The sequence below is a fragment of the Hypanus sabinus genome, chromosome 14, assembly GCF_030144855.1.
Source record: "Hypanus sabinus isolate sHypSab1 chromosome 14, sHypSab1.hap1, whole genome shotgun sequence".
Classification (NCBI taxonomy): Eukaryota; Metazoa; Chordata; class Chondrichthyes; order Myliobatiformes; family Dasyatidae; genus Hypanus; species Hypanus sabinus.
Genome location: NC_082719.1, coordinates 82,503,887 through 82,528,025, shown reverse-complemented (window position 1 = coordinate 82,528,025; position 24,139 = coordinate 82,503,887). Strand labels below are relative to the sequence as shown.

At 38.4% G+C, this 24,139-nt stretch overlaps 1 protein-coding gene across 8 annotated transcripts in view; it reads left to right on the top strand.

Annotated features, from left to right (window-relative positions):
• Positions 1-18,308, top strand: part of LOC132404930 (tropomyosin alpha-4 chain-like) — an 89,546-nt gene extending 71,238 nt beyond the window's left edge. For 2 of the 8 annotated variants that reach the window (XM_059989544.1, XM_059989546.1), the window contains 7 exons: positions 2,262-2,395; positions 4,086-4,203; positions 6,352-6,422; positions 9,266-9,341; positions 11,351-11,413; positions 12,313-12,382; positions 17,209-18,308. In XM_059989544.1, coding sequence (XP_059845527.1) covers positions 2,262-2,395; positions 4,086-4,203; positions 6,352-6,422; positions 9,266-9,341; positions 11,351-11,413; positions 12,313-12,382; positions 17,209-17,291 — 615 coding nt within the window. In that variant the 3' untranslated portion in view covers positions 17,292-18,308. Of the gene's footprint in view, positions 1-2,261; positions 2,396-4,085; positions 4,204-6,351; positions 6,423-8,702; positions 8,779-9,265; positions 9,342-11,350; positions 11,414-12,312; positions 12,383-16,278; positions 17,180-17,208 lie in introns of those variants that run through there. The other 6 variants (XM_059989543.1, XM_059989545.1, XM_059989547.1 and 3 more) reach the window with 5 other exon arrangements.
• The last annotated feature ends 5,831 nt before the right edge of the window (positions 18,309-24,139 follow it).

Genomic DNA, 24,139 nt, shown 5'->3' with positions numbered 1-24,139 from the left:
TTGCTGTTATGAATTTCAGCCCTTAAGTGGAAGGACTATTTTGTTCCTGTACTCCTAAGCTCATGATTTTGGAAATTAGTCAGTTGATGACTGACAATTTATTCTTCTTATGGAAGTCTTTTCCAGTTTCACATGTTACAGAGTGTGATTTGGTACCATCTAGCTGCAAATTCAAATTTCTACATTGACTACTGGAACTCTATTGCCATGTTTCTTGGTCAATTTAAAATGCAGCCCCTTGGTGTAGCAGCTGACTATCTTCTGCTTTCTGCATATCAACACTTTGTAGGGGAATTGCAGTTGGGGGGGGGGGAGTGGTGGAGGAGGTGTAGAGAAAGAAAGCAAAAAAGGTTAAGCCATGATTTCGTATGATGGTATGAGGCAAATTCCCATTGATCATTTTAGATCCCTGTGCCAAGAATCAAAATCTTCCTCTGTCAAGACCACATTGTCAAAGGTTTGCAACACCCACCCCAAGTTAAAGAACTTTGAGTCATCTTGTCCTTTGCTTGGTTGTGGTGGAAGTACTGTATGTCATCCTTGTCCCTGAGGGATTGCTGTAGAATAGGGGTTCTACAGGCCCGCCACTTAATGGTAAGGGTCCATGGTATAACAAATGGTTGAGAGCCCCAATCCAGCAGAGACAGTGTTCTACGTTTAGAATACTCGTTCTGTATGAATTCCTCAGCAGTGTTAAAACAAAACAAGCCGATTGCATTCACCACCATATATGCCATTCATGCTTACTCATATCAAGCAATAGTTACGTGCAAAGATGCTGCAACTTTTAAGTATCAAAGGAATCCATTTATAAATTTTAAGCTCTGCCACGACTCCTATTGTTTTCTCCTGTCAGTAGTCTTCTCTGCGCTTTTAAGTAAACAAATTCAGTGGAGGCTACACCAGCCAATAAGCCACATTTTAATGGCAAAGGGAGTCTGACAGTGGAAACTGTCCTTGCAAAATGTGGCTTAAAAGTAGTGAAGCTGTACTTAATTGTTCTGCCTGTTCTTTTTCTAGTTCTCTTCATCATCCTGCCATTTGGCCTAGCCATATTTTTCAAGTGAGCAGATTTATTTATTTTTCAACTTGCAGCAGCATAGGACGTGAGCGGGGCTATTTATTCCTTAAGCCTGTTTGCCATTTTATAAAAAGATGGATGATCTGTCTGAATCCTTATACCCTCTTTTTTTTTATATCCCCCTCTAGTATCCATTGTAATCTTGCAGTTAACAGTTAAATCTTGAATTTGGCATTAAAATTTCATATGTTATGTGTCGTTGTGTATGAGCTCCCAATCAGTTTATTTTTTTGCAGTAAGTCAACAGCTACCCTAAATTTGCCTTTTGAAGTTGCCCAATCCTAATTTTTCAACTTCTAGATTCCTAGCCAATGGAATTCCATGCAATTTTTTCCTTCCCAATCCTGTTTTTCCCCCTCCCCAATCTTAGAAATCCTACAATAGGCAATCATTGTGTTTTTTCTATAACCTGTCATAACATTAACTTTTGACACTATAGGTATCATAGAAAACCTTTTGTGCATAGTCTTTAAGGTCAGTAAATCTTCCTGGAGGTGTAATGTACAGAAGTGCTCTCAGAATACCAGATCTGGTCTAACCAGAGTTTTGTTCAATTATTTTGTCACTTCTAGGTACTGCTTTTATAACTTTCTGGATATAAAGTCCAGTTTGCATTATTTCCTGATCTACTTAACGCTTTGTACATTGGGACCAAAATTTTCGCTGTGTCTTAACATCTTGATGTTTGGAAAATTCTGTTTTAAACTGGATGTCTGCTCTTTTTTTCAAGTTTAGAGTCACAAGCTGAGATCCACTTTGTGTAAATGCATGGGTACGTTGTCTCCCTTGGCATTTTCCCCAACACCTTTATAAAGTTTGCATTTCTACACATACGAACGGCAGATGTCCCGTTCTTTTGTTCACCTTTCTGCTCAGTATGCTCACTGAAGGATTAGATTTGCCAAATTCTTTCTGGTTACGTTCAAAATTGTATTTTTCTGGATTTCTCAGGAGAAATTAGAATAATACTACTGCTTAGAGTATTGTTATTTGTAATTACATTTACTTTCAAACCTGTTGACTTGACAAACACTTAATGTTTGGATCTTTTAATATAGTGGATTCCAGCTATGAATTTGACTTCTTGTCCAATTTAGTTGCTTTTCCAATGGTTTTATTTTCTTTATATAGATAACTCCTGTTTTGAGAATAGTTACTCAGTTGTGTTTATTTTGTCTAGGCGGAAGCTGATGTATCCTCCTTGAATAGGCGTATCCAGCTGGTTGAGGAAGAGTTGGATCGTGCTCAGGAACGTCTAGCTAGTGCCCTGCAGAAACTAGAGGAGGCTGAAAAGTCAGCGGATGAGAGTGAGCGGTAAGAAATAAATGCTAATACCTTGACAGGTATTCTATGAATCTGGGAAGAGGGTCCAAAGAAATTCAGTTTTTTTTTCTGACTCCTTGTCCTAGAACAATTTGATGTAAATATTAATCGTTTTGTAGATTTAATGAAGAGATCTAACTACTTGCACACTATATGGTCTTTTATGGTCCAGTTGTGCTCTGTTTGTCAGCTAAGGAATGCTCTCGGACCATTTTATTTCACTTTTACACTTGGTCATTAATGCAAATATTTAATCAGCCAATCATGTTGCAGCGACATGATACATTAAAGCAGGTGGACATGATCAAGAGGTTCATTTGTTTTTCAGTCCAAACATCAGAATGGAGAAGAAATGTGATCTATGTGACTTTGACCTTGATTGTTGGTGCCAGACAGGTGGTTTGAGTGTCTCAGAAATTGCTTATCTCCTTGGATTTTCATGCACAACAGTCTCCAGAGTTTGAGAATGGTGCGCAAAATAAAAAAGTCATCCAGTGAGTGGCAGTTCTGTGGATGAAAATGCCTTGTTAGTGAGAGAGGTCATAGGAGAATAGTCAGACTGGTTCAAGCTGACAGGAAGTGACAATACCTCAGATGACTACATGTTACAACAGTGGTGTGCAGAAGAGCATCTCTGAATGCACAGCATGTTGAGTCTTGAAGCAGATGGGCTACAGCAACAGACTACTGAGCGTAGGTCCCTGGAAAGCAACATTTTACCATAAAATGCTAGAGGAACTCAGCAAGCCAGCTGTGAAAAGGGTTGTTGGCCTTTCATGTAAGCAATTGTCAGATTTGGGTAGCTGAAATAAGTGTTTGAGGCTCTTGAGCCACTATAGAGGTGTCTGATATGAAATGTAAAGCCAGTTCTCTTGAGGGTGAAAGTGAACAAAATTGTATTTCTTTTCTTTCAAATGGCAATAGATGTTAGTTCAGTTAATGAAAACGTGAGTTGATTAACTAATGTTTGCCTAAGAGATGGGAAGACAGAATTCAATTCTGTCAGCTATCTTCTCTTTGAAGGGCTGTGGGAATTAAGTTTCCAAGAAGTTTCTGTGCTGCCAAGTGTTTTATTTTGTTGCTGGATTGTAAGAGAGGGAGCAAACAGGAGTCCAAAATGTCAGATGAAAAGATTTACAATTTTTTTGTTCTCTGTTCACCTGCAATTCTTGTCAAGTTATAAGTGATCTATTGCTTATATAATTTGATCAATATAATATTTAGTATTCTGCATTGTGCAGATGCAGAGGAATCTCTGTAATGCAGCTGCTGAACAAGAAGTTATAGAAGTCAACATTTTAAGTGTGTATTCACTGGTCTGCAAATAGACCTGAATATTTTTGCACTGGTTTTCTTTGTGTGTCATGTACAAAGCTAGAAGTACATTTATTATCAAATTGTGTATAGATCCTACAACCTTTAGATTTGTCTCCTAACAGGCAACCACAAAACAAAGAAAAGTGAAAGAACCACATTTTAAAAAAAATCTTTCAAACACCCAATGTGCAAAGGGGGAGGGGGGAATGATATGCAAACAATTACCACAAGCAAATAGAATTCTGAACTGCAGTCCACAAAGTGAGTCCCGTAGTTCAGCGCAGAGCCAAATCGTGGAGCAGTAGCCTGAACCAGCCTGTCCCTCAGCTGTAATAATGTGATGCACTTATTTGCCCCACTACAGAGGAATGAAGGTTGTGGAAAGCAAAGTCCTAAAGGCTGAAGAGATAATGGAAATGCAAGAGATGCAGCTGAAGGAAGCTAAACATATTGCAGAGGAAGCGGACCGCAAATATGAAGAGGTGAAGTTTTTCCCCGGCCTTGTCTCTCCTCTGAAGTGACATCTGAATGAATGTTCTTAATGTGCAATCTTAAAAGGGTAGATTATTCTCACATTTGGCAAGTTGTACATGAAATATTGCAGTGATTTATGTCAAAGATATGCAGGCATTGTAGAGGGTTCAGAGATGGTTCAGGAAAGTGATCACAGGAATGAAACAATGTATGTAAAGCTTTTGATGACTGGCCCTTTACTCATTGGAATTCAGAAGAATAGATGTGGGGGGGGGGGGGGGGAGAAGGATCTCATTGAAACCTATTGGAACACCTAACAGTCAGGATTAATAAGATTGGCATATGTCGTGAAGTGTGCTGTTTTGCAGCTGCAGTACATTGCGAAGCATAATTTTAAAGAAAACTATATTATAATAGATATATGTAGTTTATAGTTTTTATTTAATTAAATAAGTAGTACAAAAAGAGCAAAACAAAAGTAAAAAGTGAGATAGTATACATGGGTTCATTGTCTATTTAGAAATCTAGTGGCAGAGGGGTTGAAGCTGTTTGTAAAATGCTGTGTGTGTCTTCAGGCTCCTGTACCTCTTCCCTGATCCCTGATCATAGCAATGAGAGGAGGGGACATTCTGGGTGATGGGGGTCCTTAGTGATGACTGATGCCTCTATGCTCCATCATCCTCCATGATGGAGCTGGCTGTGTTTGTAACGTTTCTTAAAAATTTTGCAATCTTGTGCAGTGGCACCTCCAAATTAGACTGTGACAGTTAGAATGCTCTCTGTTTAAGTTTGTGAGAGTCTTTGGTGGCATACTAAGTCTCCTCAAACTCTAAATGAAATACAGGCTTCCCCCGTTATCCAAAGGTAGAGCGTTCCTATGAAACCATTCATAAGCCGGAATGTCGTAAAGTGAAGAAGCAATTACCATTAATTTATAACAGAAAATTTTGTGAGCGGTCCCAGATGCAAAAAAAACCTACCAAATCATACCAAATAGCACATAAAACCTAAAATAACAGTAACATACACTAAAAGCAGGAATGATATGCTAAATACGCAGCCTATATAAAGTAGAAATAATGTATGTACAGTGTAGTTTCACTTAACAGCGTTGGGAAGATTGAGCCAAAACCGGTTTGTAGGGAAAAAAAATCAGCATATACGCACATGTGCACACACCTGCCCCCTCGCAAGGCTTCATGGTCATGGTTGTCTTTTTTGGGGTAAACACAAGTTTAAAGTGGGTGTCTTTTTTTGTGAAAGTGAAAATCCTCTTTCAGTTAGCGAAAACAGGTACTAATGTAAGTCTTTCATAAAAGCGAAGTTGCGTAAAGCAAACGTTCAGAAAGCTGGGGACACCTGAATAGCCATTGGCAGCCTTCATTGTTATTGCATCAATATGTTGATAGAGTGGACATGGAGAGGATGCTTCTGATAGTGGGAGAGTCTAAGACCAGATGGCACAGCCTCAGAATACAAATGTTTCTTTAGAACCGAGATGACAAGAACTACTTTAGCCAGAGGCTGGTGAATCTGTAGGAATTCATTTCCACAAACACCTACAGGGGCTAGGTCATTGGGTATATTTAAAGTGGAGATGGATATGGGAGTCAGAAAGCAGGAGAATGGGGTTGAGAGAGAAAATAAATCAACCATGATTTATAGTTTGACACGGACTAGAAGGGCCAAGATGGCCTGTTTCTGTGTTGTAATTGTTATATGGTTATATGCTATATGATTGAATGGTGGAGCAGAATCGATGGGCTGAATGGCCAAATTATGCTCCACTTCCTCCAGTATTAAGAATTTAATCCAGTTTTCTGCCTGCTGCTTGTTCTGGAGCTAATGGAGAAGATCTTACTGAGTCATTAATAGTAGCTATAGCATCTTTTGAGGATCTGTGTCCAATGTATTTTATCCTTCCTGCTCATTGTGTTGCATTTGCCTCAGCACTGGGATCTATTAACTGAGGATATTGTTTTTTTAATTTTTATAAACAACTGAATCTTCAGCATTTTTTTTTAACATGATTTGTCTTATTTGGGCTAATGCTGGTGGGTCTAATTGCTATCAGTGGTATTAGTTTTAAGAGTGTAGCTTTAAGTTGGACCAAATGTGATATGAAGTTTTGAGTCATATTGAGGTTCTGCTTACAGGTAGCACGTAAACTTGTCATCCTTGAAGGCGAGCAGGAACGGACCGAGGAGCGTGCTGAACAGTCAGAAAGGTAATTCTAAATTGTGTAATTTTTCAGTTGCTAGAAAGAGCACAAGCAGGAAGTTGATGGTTTTTGATATAAAAGCAGTGATCTAGTCCACTGAATTCTCTCAATCTGAGTGTGGATGTTTGATAATTAACATGGGCCTGATAGACTAAGAGTACAGTTTTTGTGCTCGGTCAATCAAAGCCAATGGATTGTTTAATTCCTTATCTATCTCACAAGAAAGACAGATTTGTTGTGCTTGAGTATAACATCCTGTCTGTCTCCCTTACTACTTCTCCCACTCTGCCCCTCCCCATGCACAAAGTAGGTAATTATCCACTCACTTTTGCTCTACCCCAAAGTAATTGCTATAACCTAGCCAATGTATCTTTGATTTATGGTATTGGCATGAACAGCACCTAATGCTGCTGCTGCTTATGTAAGTTTCTAAATCACAGTCAAGGTCAAAAGCCCTGGTTGACTTTATTTGATTTTCTCATTGAATTTTCACCTCCCCCCCCCCCCCCCCCCACCCAAGCCCCATCACACCAATACCCTAGTCATCAATCGTGCTCAGAACATAACACAAGAAATAGAATGGAAGACACAAATTTGAGTTGGCTTCATCATCCAATGAAATCATAATGGATCCTTAATCCTTGATCCTGAGTGTCCTGAAATCTATTACTCTTAGGACGTTCCTTCCTGATCAGTGTGGTTCAGCTCCATGCTAGATAAGAACATTTAAACATTGTGTATTTATGGATTATCATGTAACTTAGTGTGGCATTTTTGCTTTTTTTTTCTCTTGGCCTATCCTGGGCTGAATGATAAATCAACTAGAGAATGTTACAAGAGGTTAAATGGAGTGGAGACTGATGCACAAAGGTTGAAGTGGGTGTTCGACAAGCAGACTCACTTGTCCAAATTCTGCTCCTGTGCCTTCTGTTACTTGGTGCCTTCTCTCCTCTGATTGGTTGAATTATTGGAAAATAAATTAAAATTGACTTGACTATCTTTTCATGAAAATAGATCCACTTCTTGAAACATGCTCCAGTTGATCTCTGGTGGGGAGAGAAGTTAGCAAGATTTTATTTTGCTGAACCAGATTTATTATTACTGGGAATTGACCTAAAATATGTTTTCTGGCAGCAGTACAGTGCAAAAACTTATCTATGTATTTCAAAAATAAACAGTGCAAAAAAAAGCAATAACTGGGTAGCGTTCCTGGGATTTGAATTGGTGTTCATGTGAGGTTTATTGAAACAAGAGTGTAATTCTTGTGTCAGTTCCACTTTTGAAATGAGAGGAGTTTTATGGGGTTATCAATTACTTCATTTCCTGGAGAGGGACTGGGATTATTATATCTGATCTCTTCCATGAATAAGAAAACTAGTTGTTGTCACAACCCAAATTGTAGATAATTTCTTGCTTTGGTTTTGGTCACTTAAGTTTACTGACTTAGATTGGGAATTAAAATTCCATCACATTTCAAATGAATTAATTATACATTAATCCTACTTGGGGGTCTTTTTATAAGCTATTTGTGCTTGCGACGCTTTGGGAGGAAGGGAAAATTGATCCTTGAATAATTAACACTTAGTAAATTGGAATAAGTCATTCAGCCTTATTGCTATTTAACAGATGACTGCATTTTTTTTACTTCCAAACTGTAGGTTTTGTGTTGGGACCAGTTTTTTTTTTAATTTAATTTTATTTATTTATATAGCCAGATACACATCTCAAGACGCAAACTAGTTTGTGTCTCCCCAAACTAGTCATAGCAACGTTCTGAAATATTGTCAAAGTAGTTTTTCTTGGACTGGTCTAAGATGGCTGAGCTTTGCCATTTATCAATGTTTATATCTATTGACTGGCTAACTCCACTAAAAATCCAGATCAGACATTGTGCCTTCTCCTCATTAATTGGCTAAGTTATTGGAAAATATAATTTAATATCTTGAGTATTTTTTTTATTACTCAAGAAACATGATCATCCCTGTGCTGCATGCTGCCATAAATTTAGAATTAGCTAAGTCTTTATGGTGGGTGACGGTGGTTCTTAAACTACTCCTGTGCAATTAAAGTGTCTCTTAAATTATAGAGAATTAGTAAACAATCATTTTGTTAATTTCAAAAATTGGAACTGTGACTGTAGTTATTTAAATTCCCATGTTATTTTGTAAGATTTGGTGAATACACTAACGATAGCGGGCACGTGGTTTTCTTTTCCCCTGTTGAATTGCATGCTGAATTCTCCCTGGGATTTGTCCCTGTTCTTCTCCTATTCTTGGATTAACTCAGTCGGGTCCGGCAATTGGAAGAGGAGCTTAAAGTAATGGACCAGAGCTTGAAATCGTTAATGGCCTCAGACGAAGAGGTATTACTCCCAGAAATCCACTAATTACTTCCTGTTTCTTCTCTCCATCTTTGTTTTCTCGCTGAGAAAATATTAAAGCTACATTCCCTGCAACTTCTGCTGCTGCTGTTCTGCTTCCTGGTAGTTTGTGTGTAACTGGATTTTCCCCCCCAGTAGAGACCCATAGCAGCTGAATTCTGGAATCAAGATGTGGCTTCAATACTTTCTGTGGCCTTGGGCCTTTACTACTCATTGGGGTTGGTAGCTCTCCATTTTTTTTATTTTGGAGGTTAAACATAAATCAAAAGTTTGAATTAGTCTACAGATGCCAGGTAAGTACCCCATCAATCACTGGTTTAAGGTCCAAAAGTTGTTTTTTGAACATTCTTTGTGTGTTGGGGCCCAAATTCTGAGAGCCAGGCATGTTTAGTTGCTATGGGTTTCTTACTACTTTTCTGCATATTCTCAACCTCCTTCTTTCCCAAACCAACTATCTTGTTCTGAACAGTAAATGTGCTGAGATTGAAGAAGAATTGAAAAATGTTACCAACAGCCTGAAGTCTTTGGAAGCACAAACTGAAAAGGTAGGAGCATTCTGAACATAACTGCTTTTAAAGCCATGGCATCCCCATAAGGCTGTTCCTACACTGTTTTCAAAAATGTCGACAAAGAACCCTTGGTCTGACATTGAAATGTTAATCTATCATAAACCCTTCATACCTGCTTGTACCATAATGCTGAGTGTACTGGTAGGTGGAGTTTACATTGGCAGGCTGCTGGTTTGAACAGCTGAGTCAAAAGCCAACTAAATTTTACATTTTAAATCCACTAGAAGGGTTATGAAGTTTGCAATATAATTTTAGGTATGCACAATACTAATTTGTTTAATGCTCATTACTCAGTCTTAAGGCCTCAAACTTCAGTAGAAGTACTGCAAGTTATTGAGATTTGCTGTTTTTAATGACATAGAGATGTGAAGAATGACTTTGAGGTGACAGCTATAATCATCATCTGCAAACTGAAGCAGTGATACAGTTGACTTGCCAGCATTGCCATTTTCCAGTGGTTATCGAAAAGAGAATTCCCTTAGTTCAAGGGAAGTTCTAATGTTCAAAAGCAGAATTCTCGTATCCAAGTTATGATCTACTGAATGTGCTCTGTACAATGAATGTGTTTATTCTAAATTCCAGAGCAGCTGGAACCAAAAAAGGAATTTGTATATCGTGTAACATATTTGTTGCAACACAGTCAGCTAGTAAACTGCTGTCCAAATGCTTTTGGATTTCTGTGATTTAAATAATGCACAATGCTTAAGCAGTGGGCATTCATAATAATTGCCGTATTGCCAATCTAAAACGCGTTCCTGTTTTGAAAGGTTTAAGCTTGGGTTGATCTGCTAAGTGTGACTTAAGAAAGGGGATACCTTTGCTTCAGTTGTTTTGCAGCTGATGAGCACCTACTGAGCAATGAAGAAATGTTCAAGTTGGCTTTTGACTCCAGTCTATCTAGCTGCAGCATTTCCTCTGGCTTGTATTCTGAAGCTCTGCCATTTTATATGTATCCTAGTTTTTGGGGGCTGCTTGATTTGATGCTGATGCTTATTGGAATGCCCTGGACATTTCTCAAGTTATCATTGCCCTTTCTTGTCTCTTCTCTTTATTCTTCTGTGTAATGTTTATCTGTTTGCAACTTAATTTCAGACTGACGAAGCAATGTAGAACTGAACTCTGCTGATTCCTGTGTCCTTTCGAAGTAATGAATGACCAAGGCTTTGGGTTTTACCCCCAGAATTTACCTCTCTGCAATGGATAAAAAAAACCCATTTCATATTTCTTTTAACCAAACCCTAGGCCTGTTTTTTCAATAGCTAGTGAAATAAACTGTTTACAGGCCTAATCAAGAATTCTGCAGTTAAGATCAGATCTTTTCCTTGCCTGTAGATATTTTAACTGCCAAGAAAGATGTAAGCTAAATGAAGCAATTATTCAGTAAGGAGTATCTTTGACAACCGCTTTCAAGTTAGTTTATTCCTGCTCTCTACCATCTCCTGATTTTAATGGTCATTGGCTTTTTCTAGACCTAGTGCCACTCTTTCGTAACAATTCGGTAGTAAAGGGCTCGCAAGTAATCTATTTGTCTGAAATGTAGGCAGGGAAGTTGCCAATCATAAAAATGTTTTTTTTTTGTTGCCAGTATGTTGGTGGCACTTGAGGTCAGCCACCAGCATCTACTTATTTACTCAGTGCACAAAATGAATTGCACCACCAGGTGTTTTTCACCTAAGTGCTTTTATTTGAATAAATTTGGGACTTTTGGTTCACCGTTCCAACCAGATGCAATACTATCAAGTTTCTTGTTTGGAGTGGCGCAGAGCTGTTAAAATGCTCAACGCAACAATGCTGTTCACGTGCTGATGTAGGTTATTCTTAAAATCCTGCTTCCTTAGCATGGTGAATACACTGAAAAGCAAAAAAAAAAGGTCCACTTATTTCAGTGGGTTTTGGTGAACTGTGTATTTGAACATCATGTAAAAAGGAAATGTAACCTGTGGCAGACTTATCTTGTTTTAACATAATGTATATTTATCTACCAGTATGCCTCAAAAGAAGATAAATATGAAGAAGAAATCAAGCTGTTAACAGACAAACTAAAAGAGGTGAGTGATGTGCATTTTCATCCAGGTTCACGCTGCGAGTTTCTTTCAGAAACATGGTGACTTCTCCCAGCCAGCTGCTGGCTTGTCCAAAATCTACTGGCAGCCTGGATTGAGAATCTAACCACGCATGTTACAAAATGTATACAGAGTGATAGGTTAGTGTCTTGACAAAGTGAGAAGACCTGGGGTTTGCACCAGTGATTTTAGTGGATAAAGGAGAATTCAGAAAACTTGTGCATAAATTCTCGAACGTGGATGTAAATCTATAGGGTGAAGTTTTCAGATTTAATTTTCAAAGTCATTTCAAAATAGTGTCATTTTACACATTTCAACACAGTTCAAAGTTCAGAGGTCAGAGTAAATTTATTATCAAAGCAGATGCATGTCACCATATGCTACCATGGAATTTGTTTTCTTGCAGGCACTTGCAGTAAAAGAATGAAATAGGATAGTATCAATGAAATACTGCACTCAAACAGTGGCTGACAAATCACTGTGCAAACGTAAGATAAGTAAATAAATAAATATTACTAAGAACATGAGTTGTAGAGTTTGTGAAAGTGAGTCCATAAGTTGTGGAATCATTTCAGTTTGAGGTGAGCAAAGTTATCCAAGCTGGTCAGGAACTTGATGATTGAAAGGTAATAACTGTTTCTAATCCTTATAGTGTGGTGCCCTTGGGCTCCTGTAACTCCTTCCCTATGTTAGCAGCCAGAGAAAGCTTGGCCAGGATGGTGGAGGTCCAGGATAACGAATGCACTTTTCTTGCTCAGTGATGAGGAGAACATTGAGAAATCTCATTCAGGAGTGAATAGGTTCTGTTGGGATTACTCAGTGATGGGGTGGTCATGAGTGACTTTAAAGCAAAGTGGTGTTTCAAATAACCTCCTCTCTTACAGGCTGAAACTAGAGCTGAGTTTGCAGAAAGGTCTGTAGCAAAATTGGAGAAATCAATTGACGAATTGGAAGGTAATCTTTCATTTCAAGCTCTTTCATTTGTGCTATTATTAAGATTCTTCTAATGTTGATTTTTGCAATCTGACAACTGCTTATTGGGTGTTTTAGTGAATAGTCCTTTCTATTAAATAGGCAGAATTCAGAAGAAAGACTTCTGTTTTATTCCTTTCTCAGTGATTGTCTCTTCTGGATATTGCTGGTCTAGTTAGCATTAATTCATCCTTAATTGGCCTTGAGAAGGTGGCTTTAGGGTCATAGGAAGCATGGTGTGCAGCACAAAACGAGCCCCTGAGCTCACCATGTCCGTCCTACCTAATCTCATGCCATCACTTGTTCCTACCATGCAGCTACCAGAGCTGGCTTAGTTCTTCAATACTCCATGGGTCTTTCCACTCCTGGTAGTATCATTATCGTTATGTGCAAAGTTGTATGATGTAGACAATCATGGTCCCATGACTATGATCGTTATAGGCTAGTGTTCACCAACCTTTTTAAGCCCAAGATTCCCTACCTTGGCCTTGTGAAAGGCAAGATCGACCTACTAAATCGTTTTGTCACACGTATGCGCACCGGGCAGAAAAGACCGGAAGTAAAACCCCACAACCCAGAAGTAGAAATAATGTATGTACACCAGGGGTCACCGCCATTTTTAGTACCGCGGACCAGTTTAATATTGACAATATGCTTGTGGATGGGGGTGGGGGGGGTTGTTGTTAAATACGACCGGAATACAACGATACTTGAAGGAGGTTCCTTATGTCCAGTCTATTCCGCAATTTAGTTTACGTGGCTCTCAGCACTTAGCTTCTGTCCCGCTTGCTCACGTTTTTTTTCTGCTCAAAAAACTCAGTAGGTTTGTCTTTATGTGCAGGGTGCTTGGACTAGAGGTGCTGAAGACTGCTTCATTGCCTCATTAGACAGCCTCCAGGCCTGAACTCCAGCCCCCTGCATGGCTGGTCGTGGGTGGGGTGCGAGGACAAGGTCAGGGCCGGAGGTCGTAGTCCAGAGAGAGCGACCAAGTGAGGAATGTGACAGGGAGCGGGCACGCACCCCCCGTAGTATCTATTGGCTGACAAAAGTTTGTTTCTGTAGATCTCAGCAAGGTAGCTGCTCTAAAACACTGAGCCCGAATCAGCCTGTCTGTGAATATTTTAGCACCGGGTTCCCCATGAACATTCGGTGTACTAAACGGGTTTAGAGACAGCGCCCATCTGTCCATGCTCCAGGCCAGTAGCATCGGCACTTCCTGCTGGCCGCGCAAGGCGGCCGGTTACTCAAGGCCAACTAGTGATCCCTCGCGTGAGGGTATCACTGTGTTTAGGCGACTAATAACCTCGCGTGTATTCAACGGTGGGTGTGACAGGGAATGAAGAAGGGTGCAGCGGACTCATATCGTTTCATATTGCCAAATCATAGCGTTTCCTCGTGGCCCGGTGGTAGGGAACCACTGAAGTACACTGTGTAGTGCGTGGCGGGGGAGCCACACACATGCACACTGGGCAGAAAGAACAGAACTAAAACCCCGCGACCTGGAAACTATCTCTTAACAGTATTTGTGTATTTATTTTTCTTTTTTTTCGGGATCTACTGGGTAAGTCTCAAAGATCGACCAGTCGATGGCGACCACTACCATACAGAGTGGATAGAATTGGCTATGTCCTAATGTCTGTGATGGGATCTCAGAAGGATGCAGAATTGAATTAGCCACTCACTCTGGTTTATAAGGCCTCACCCTTGCTTTTGGCATTTGCGTGCTCATGACCCCATCATTGAAGATGGGAGCCTCTTTCCTGCTGCCACCCTTCACAACCCGTTGTGGGAGGACTCTGATGTTATGTGATTATGTAGCTCTGTCTTTTGCATGCTGCTTTGGCAATTGGTGTACCTACAGTATAGTCCTGAGTCGCACCTTCCCAGGTCTTTAATATAATGGTTACAATACTTTTGAATGGTTTGCCAGACCACTTCAGAGAGCTGCACATGTTACTACACCTTTGCAATTGTGTACAAGGGCAGCATATTTCCTTTCCAAAGCATGACAGTAAACCACTTAGATTTTTTTTGGAGGGGGCATCGTCATTGAGACATATTGAATGTTTGTTTTTCATAAACCATGCTCAGGTAGTTGCATTGGTGGATAATGATGGTATGTAAAGTACATATCTCTTAATTGCAGATCCGGATAATTTATGCAAAATATATCTCTTCAATGTTGCACTTAGTTTTGCATGTTTTGACTTCTAAGTAATTAGATTTTTTTATTTAAGAGGGTGTTAAGTTTTTAGGACTTGTGGAATGTAAGTGTGATCACTTATGCAGAATTTTAAACCCGTTTCAAAATGCTTACAGTAACCTGTGAAATTTGAAGCCACAGTTGCATCTACAAAAGTAGAGGAAGAAAGTACATTTGGTGCGGAAACCCTGATGTAGATGTATTGTTCAAAACGGCTGCTAACCCAGTTAGTGAAAGCAGAGAGATTTTTCACATCGTTGGGCTGTCAAGGAATTATTAGCATTGGGAAGGAGTGGACTTGAATTTAGATCTGCCACAAATTTATTGAGAAGCAGAGCAGTCTCATAGTAATTTATTGGTCTAGTTCTGTTAATTTGTGGTAGTTACATTGCTTACAGTTTGGAGGTGGGATGTGTAGTGGGTTTGAATGAAACAGTTCAAACTTGCACTGGAAGTGTTTTTTGACACATTTTTAATCCTAATTAAATTAGGAGGAGTTGTGATATATACTTAAAAAAACTATTAGGAATCAAGTACCATTTGATAAACTAAAAATCTTGCTCACAATGTTTTTGCATAAAAGCTCATTCCTTTCCCTCTGCCATAGTAATTTGAGTTGATAAAAACAGATTACAGTTCAGATTTGATATACTTATTTGCCTTTTGAATCACATTTAATGGTATTCTGCAAAGGTCATCTTATATGAGACATTCTTTAGCTATCTGAATCTATAATTATTGCTGCACCTGTTTCTTTCCTTTTTCTGGTGAATAATATGCCTAGTAACTTGAATACAAAGAAATCCATGGTGTTGAGTCTGGAACTGTATCAAAATATTTTTACTGGATTAATGTTTCGTGTTCTGTTTGTTTTAAAGAATCACTTTGCGTGACAGACTGATTAATTTTCATTTTTCTGCCTGTGCTATTATAGCTCTTATTCTTGAATTATTTAAAGTGTAGTAAGATATACAAATATGTTGCCGGTTGTGTTAAACTTGTGAATACAAGTCTTAACACAAATGGGTATTTTCTTCTGATGGAGGGAACCACTCCTACTAAAGCTGTAATTAACTTGTTGAAAGCAATACAAGAGATGTTGTGGGAAGAAGATGAATTAGTTTTTAATCTAAATGGAATTGAGTGTGTGATTTGCAGAAATTATTGATCTACTTGTATATTCATTGTTGCCTAAAGGATTTTGTTTTTAAAACTCAGAACAGTACTGCACAGTACAGGCCCTTTGGCCCACAATGCCGTGCCAACCTTTTAACCTACTCTAGAATCAATCTTATCCTTCCCTCCTACATAGACCATTTTTCTATCATCCACGTTGCCTATCTAAGTTTCTTAAATATCTAATGTATCTTCCTCTGCCACTACCCCTAGCAACATGTTCCAGGAAGCCACCCCTCAGTGTGTCTGATTTGTGAAACTGTAGGCCAGCCTGATTCTGGTCCATGTTTACTTGCACACAAATAAGTCATTTTCAGAATTTTCTTCCTCAAATAATCTTTTGGTTCTCCTCTTTGCTAGAGGTATTTTCCTTGGTGTAAGTGTTTTTCTTTCTTCATACCGAATAGTTTAAACCTATTTTTAAAACAGCCAATCTGTTCCACGTGACTAACACTACTCTTTCTTCTTTCATCTGCTGTCACTGATGCTGTTTCAATAGAACGCTTCCGACAGGAGGTAGAGAGAAATCGTCTTCTCAATAGTGAACTGAGGGTTGTCCTGAATGAACTTAACAACTGACTTTATCTTGAAGACTTGCCAAAAAACTTGCTCTGTGTTCTTGTCTAACCTTTTTTAATGAATGTGAACACTATTTCTGTTTCATAACTAACCTTGGTATTATTTTGCATGTCTGTTTTTAACAAATAAAAACTACTAATTTATTTAGAAGCAAAAGACTTAATGGATTTGGAATTGATTCTGCTTTTCTGTCTACTTGGTTTCTCTTGAATGAAAGACTGTTCAGCACAATGAATGCAAGTGTGACAGGGTAAACAAGTTACCTTTATCTGGAGGGTCCATAAGACCAAAAGATTTAACAGCAGAATTGGGCCATCAAGTCTGCTCTTTCTTCCAATATCTTTCAGATTTCTGTCCTTGTAAAACAAAAACATTCCTGCACTCTGTATTGTCTGGTAAAATGTGCTTATATATGTGGGTGTATAAAATCCAGCAGTTCAGAACTGTTCTATGTTTGGGAAATACTTTGAGTAATAAAGGCCTATGCATTTTGCCACCCAAATTGTAAAATGTTTTGGCCTTGGGCTCGCAACACAATTGAGTAATTGGGTAACAATGAAATGATGCTCTGCTTGCAAAGGGAAATGTTTTATGGTGCATTAAAGGGGGAAGAAACAAAATATGTAAAGAAATACTAAACTTTTATTTTTTTGAAGATCACGATGTTGCATTGAGATTTATAATCACATTAATTGATTCCTAATTGCCTGCCTCGAAATGTTTAAACTAACGTTGAACTGAGTATAATTTAGTAACATTCTGAAAATTTACTCATTTGTTTTAAACTGTTCACGCTTTGATTTTAAATTTGAATTCTTATGTTTTTTTTTCTTTTTCCATGAACCAATAGAAAAACTGGCCCAGGCCAAAGAAGAGAATGTGGGCATTCATCAGGTGCTTGAGCAGACTCTAGTGGATCTGAGCCACTTATAATACTAACTGGGGGAAAAAAAGCAAATGTTTTACATGCCACAAGTGCCCATGGTACAACATCATCTTCTGTGTAAACACTGAAAACCACCAGCCAAAGTGTGAATCACAGCATGGGGAATAGAACAACAAAATAATAATATAGGCTCAGCATTGGTGTTGAAACCAATAAATTTCAAGGGGGAAATCTTTCTTTTAAAACTTTAACCACAGCGTTGGATCAGTTTTTCTTTTTGATTTGTCCTGCCCTCTCCACTACAGTAAATGGGCAGACTTTGACACTTATTTCATAGATGTAGTTATAACTTTATTTGCTTTTTCTTTCAACTCTGTTTGACGGCTTCCATTCTTGACAAGCTTTGTTTTTTTTCTTATGTGTAAACTGTATTGATGAGACTTGAAATTTTTGCCAAAAGTGCATTCATGAGATTCATGAGTTTCTGCCATGATGCTGGATAACATATGTACAAGTTGTGAAGAATGCACACCGCTTTATTTCTCCAGCACAACCCCCCGTGTTTTAATCCGCTACAGCTTAAACATCTGTGACTTGTGTTATTTGTTAAAAGTTGTTTGTGCTCAGTTAGCACACAGGAAAAAGTCAAAGCTTGTAAGGACGTGGTAGGGCCTGGTTTCTGAAATCGGGACCACAATGGCAATTAATGGCGAATGTTAATGTATCATACTGACCCACGGTTACTGCTTGTAGTAGACAGTTTAAAATGTCACTCGATATTGTTAATGTAAAATCTATTGACTTACATTTTTAAATCGATGAAAATGCCACCATGACATTGTAAACCTTTTATATCATAAATAGATGGGATTGTGAAAATATGTACATTTTTGTCATAGATAAAAGATTTTGAGCACAGATGGTGTTTTAACAACCACTTGCCTGTCTGTGATGCAACAGTTTCTTCCCCCTATGAATGTCCTTGGAATTCCACTTTATCCTATGCAATTATCTGTGTAAGCTCTTTATTTGTACGGTTTATTAAACTTTGGAATAAAATTATCTCAAGTTGTGGTGTTGATTTAAAATCTTGTGCATAACGTCTCCTAAATGATTCTGAATGAGTTTCCATCCCTTTCCAAATGTGCAAACTTTTCAGTCTGTTTTTTGAGAAAAATTCACATGAGCTGCTGTTCCAGTAAATATCAGTGATCTGCTATTTGTATCACGTCAGAATGAATTTTCCTCCTGGTGACAGTGCAACAGAGATTGAAACTCCAGATTAAGTTGTCAAATTGGCATCTCTATCCCCTGCCTCTCCATTATACACTTGCACTTCATTGTGGCTTGTGATGTGCCTAATTACAATACTCTGTACTAAACATGAGATTCTACTTTGTGTTCCTTAATACCAATTGCCAATATCAGTCATCAATTTACTCAATGTACTTCTAAGAGGGTTTCTTAAAAATATGTTTCCCCCAGCTCAAAACAAGCTTCTGATTCCATTTGAAGAAATCATGGTGACTAAGTCATTATAATTACCCAGAAATGGTGGGAGTACTTTGGTAAACTTTATCAAAGCACAGATTAACATAAACTGAGAATAAATGTTAACCCATCGTATCTGCCTTTGTAAAGGGGAATGTTCACGCTATCAAAAAAACAAGTCCAGTTAGGCTGCAAGCACATAATTTTCCATGGATTGGAAGCTATTGTAAAATCCAATCTGCAGCTCAGTTTGAATTTCAGTGAACTTACTGTATATCACATTTTGCTGGAACAAAGGCAAAACTTCTGAGCTTCTTGTTACAAATGTCCGATACAGAGTCTTGGCCCAAAACATCGACTGTTTACTCTTTTCTGCCTGGCCTGCTGAGTTTCTCCAGCATTTGGTGTGTATGTGGGGGTTTTTGTTACTACTTTAGCTTTAACCTGTTCTTGTTTTCCTGCTGTGTTTTCCATTCACTCCTCTGTGACAGTGATTACTTGCATTCCATTCCATTTCACTTCACTTCAGTCCTGGCAGCTACACTCATCCACATTCTCAATAGTGACCTAATACAGAAAATAGATTGTTTTCTTTCTCCTACCTCCTTAGAGACCCCCCTCTGCTCATTCTGATGTTAATGCTAACTGGCATCACTGCCAAAAAATAAGAGATTACGATCAAGCCTGGCATACTGGGCACTTGGTAAGCTGCGTAAACAAGTTTTGTGAAGTCTGCTTGTTCACTTACACTTTGTTTTCTCCAGGGAACGTAGAACTGTATAGCATAATACATCATTGACCTTAGACTGAGTCGAATGATCAGCACAACATCACGTTGTGCCAAACATCCAACCTACTCAAAGATCAATCTAACCCTTCCCTCCCACATAGCCCTCCATTTTGCTTTCAATCATTTGCCTATCTATGCGTTTCTTAAATGTCCCTTGTGTATATGCATTCCATGCACCTACCACTCTGTGTAATAAAATAAAAACTTACTTCTAAACCCCCCCCCCCCCAAACTTCAATCACTTTAAATGATGCCACTTTGTATTCGTGATTTCCATCCTGGGGAAAGTATCTTGTCTGTTCATTCAATTTAAGTCTCTTACCCTGGACACCTTTCAAGTCCCTTCGCATCATCCTTCTCTCCAAACAGGAAAAACACGAGAGAAATGCTGGTCAGATATGCTCTCAAACTCAGGCAGCATCCTGGTAGATCTTCCTGTGCACCCTCAAGCTTCCACATCCATCCTAAAATGAGGCAACCAGAACTGAACAAAATATTCCAGGAGGATATAGTAGGAAAATTATGGAGCTTTTAAAGCAAGTTACTCCATTTGACTGCATTTTGTTAATGTACAAAATTATCCCAGGACAAGCCAGTGGGGTTGTTATTGATCAAAGTCTGATGCAGAACCAGTTTGGAATTATTAGTAACATGCACAATGCTTTGGATTTCCAGCATCTGTGTTTGGGAGATATTAGTGTTGAAACGAGGTAGGATGCATGATCTGGCAAAGTATTCACGGTACTCTGGAGGACAGGTTGAAATAGATGTGTATGGTTTTAATAAGATATGAAAACACCACTTCCTTCATTTTAAAAAAATATTGGGTCTGAAATTAAAATGATTTGAGGTGATCGATGAGCATTTTGGATGAATGCATAGATCTGTTGGAGCCATTGAACTCATTACCAAACAAGATTTGAGATCACTTAATGTCATTAAGGTTCAGAATGCAAGCGTAAAGGAGAATGAAATAACTTATTACTGTGGATCTGATGCAGCACAAAAAAATAAGATAATAAAAAAAACTTAAGTAACTCACTGTATGATATACTGTACATTGATTCGTTCATAAAGTGAGGCTTGGTTAAGGTGTTTGGCAGGAAATGATAAAGTAGTGGTGGGGTGGGTTAGTGGATGGAGATGTTGATCAGCTGTACTGTTTGAGCACAGTAACTATTTGAGTCTGGTGGTCTTGGCGTGGATGCTACATAGCCTCCCTGATGGGAGGAGGACAAACAGTCCATGATCGGTGTGGGTGGGATTCTTCATGGTATCGCTGCACGTAGTCAGATGTGGATTCCAAAGTATGATTTACGCATGAATAGGGAGAAGAATCTATACTTTTCATCAAGTCTAGATGTAATGTAGGAGCAGGTCTGACATGCAAGTTGTGCCATGCTTGATTTGGCTGCTTTTGATTATCCTGAATGGGGAAGTAGTGCATGACTGATTCCAGCGACGTTTGAGAACTCTTAACTCATCTGTTGTTTCCATGGCAGCTCCCCAAGTTTCCTCCGTCATCTGCGTTTAGCATCCAGCCTTTTTAGAATTTAAAAACGTAATGTCTGGGGGGAAGGGACTTAACATTTAAACCAAAAGGAGTTTAGAATAAATTATTAGACTCGTGTGTTTTTACAACTTCACGTAATTATAACATTCAGTTCGTTGAATGCTGGGTAAATCAGTGATTAAAATGTTTCACAAATTTTATAATGACCAGTAGTTCCGCTCATGGACTTTTTTGCTGTGGAATAAATCTCGGATTAGAGCAGAACGTGCAGTTTATGTTGCTCAAAATTCTGTAGTGAAGCTGAGTCCATTTCCATTGGCTGACTTAGTAGCTATATGCTTGTGACTGGAGCTAATACCTATTTCAAAGAGAACATGTAAATCAAAGAGTTATAAATGGTTTTATCAACCTGTTTTAAAATGCTTTTGATTGACAAGACTGGGCTAATTTCAAGAGCAACAATTGATCTGGTGGCGCTTGGAAAATGTGTTTCCGTAGCCCTGTTTTTGACTTGCCGAGCTGTGCACCCAGTCAGTGAATGTCATCTAGAGTGTACAATCACACCCCTTATCCAACATCTGTGTAAGCCCAGTTCCCAGTAGGTTTTGGCTGATGCCAATATGCTTTGTAAACATTATTCACCCCTTTACGCACTTCATTCCCACCATCTCCAGTCCTAAACGAGAAAATCTGCAGATGCTGGAAATCCGAGCAACACGCACAAAATGCTGGAGGAACTCAGCAGGTCGGACAGCATCAATGGTAAAAGAGTATGTGGACTGTCCTCTTTTTCCACAGTTGCTGCCTGGCTTGCTGAGTTCCTCTGGCGTTTTTGTGTGTTTATCTCCAAAGTCCTGGTGCGTTTCAGGCTAATCAAAAGATCTGGCTATTGTCCTCGTTCAAGTGGTTCTGCCTAGCCTTAGGGATCTGGAACATGCTATCAGACTGCAGTCTGCACTGTCTACGTGAGTGTTAACTCCCCCTTTAAGCAAGGTCAATGGGATAAGCTGATGTTGGGAGAGAAAGAAAGATACTGAAACAAATCAACTGGATCGATCATAAAGTTGTAGCATTCTGCGATTTCTTTGCTGTTTTTACATATTCAGTGATTTCCCTACAGCAGAACAGTTAAATTTTTTGAATGCTTATGTGCCATAAATTTGTTCTGATTTGGCACACTGTATTAATCATTCTACGTCAGTTGCATAAAGGAATACTAGGTAAGATTTTTTTAAAAGCAAATTCTTACCCTTAATCAAAAGCATAGTTTGTTTCCATGGGAATAAGCAATTAGTAGAAGCAACACACATCAAAATTGTTTCGTACCAGTTACGGAGGAATGTAAAGTGTTTACTCGAAAGACCAGTAGGTGCTTTGAACATCATTGTCTTCCCATGTAAAAGGAAAAATTGTTATAAACTGCTGTCATGGACAAGATTATAACTTTTTTATTACTATAATTGGAATCCTTGGCTGGAAAGTATCAGATGCCATGAAGGAGTAAGAATGATGGAGATCATTATTATCTTTTGAATTATTGAATGCCATGAATTTTCCTCTCCATCTTGGAACCATAACCATAATAGCTCACGGCTGTTTTACTTAAGTGCAGTTAAAGCTGAATTTATGTCCTTTATCTTATTAATAAGTAAACCATTCGTAGTCTCTTACTCTTCCATCAAATGCGTGCATTTCATTTGCCCAATGAATCATGGATAAGTTTACTTGCGTTCTGGAGAGGTCTTCATTTTTTTGAAAAATAAAAACTATTGCTTCACATGCATTAAACTTTTTATTACACAAGTGTTCAAGTCAATTTTGTTCTTACAGATCAATCTTTGTCGAGTACTCTACCGGATAGACAAAGCCATTGAAAAATCCTGTACAGCTGCAGTCAAAACAATTCAGTGCAAAATGTGCTTTCAATAAAGTGATAAATCACTGGTCTTTCTAAAACTACAGCCTGGTTGAAAATTTTTTAAATGTGGCCATTTTTTAAACTGCAGTACAAGAGATAAGCTAATTTGCCCCAGTTGAAAAAACACAATTCCAACAAATTTTGAGTCGCTGTAAACAATTTAGGAATGCCAACGGTAATTCACTTGGTCACCATGGTGATGGTCTCATTGAGAACATTGTTTGCCTTGAAACATTAAGTGAAAAGTGGCAGATTTCTACTTCTGCCCTTAAATACAGTTTGGCATTGGTAATTATTTAGGAATCAGAATCAGTTTTATTATCACCAGCATGTGTCATGAAATTTGTTAACTTAGCAGCAGTAGTTCAATGCAATAGATAATATAGAAGAAAATAAATAAATAAGAAGATTACTGATGGCTATTGAAAGGTGAATTTAAGAAGCTCCTGAGTAACTTTGATCTTGGCAATTTTTGGTTCTCAACCCCAGTTTGCATGATACTTACATTCTCGAAATATGTGTGATTTTATGCCAACTTGGTATGTAGTAGGATGTAGTAAGTCTATCCATATGTGGTGGGAGGGCAATTTGGAATTTAGTTTCAGGAAATGATGTTGCATGTGTCTCAATGCATTTTTTTTGTGATCACAGTATAGTTAGGGTTCGATTTGCTGTGCTTAAAGACAACAATAGTTTTCACCTGATTGATAAACATTTGTACAAGACACATTAATAGAAGTGTTTTGGAAATCTAATTAATGGTCAGGGAATATCAGAACATCAGGAGGCATTCCCGAAAGATTCGAGGGTTTCATGGTAAATATATTCCAAAAGAGGGTAGGGTGGCCTGGTACAGTGGTCTTCCTAGGTAAGAAAGGAGACCTTGGCAGACATCAAGCTTAATACACTAGGGAATATAGAAATTATATGGACACTATGGAAAAAATATTAACAGGTAAAATAAAATAAAAATCCAAAGATATTTTGTGTGTATCAAACGCAAGAGGATGACAAAAAGCTGAACAATCAAAGCAGAAACCCATGATGTTTTGTGAGCATTCTATATGATAATTTTATGAAATGTAAATAGGAATGCATATTTAGGTTTGTTACTTTATGTGGCTATTTCAGACCTTGTACCATCACATCTAATGTGGCTAATTCATTTAAATGTTCCTCACTA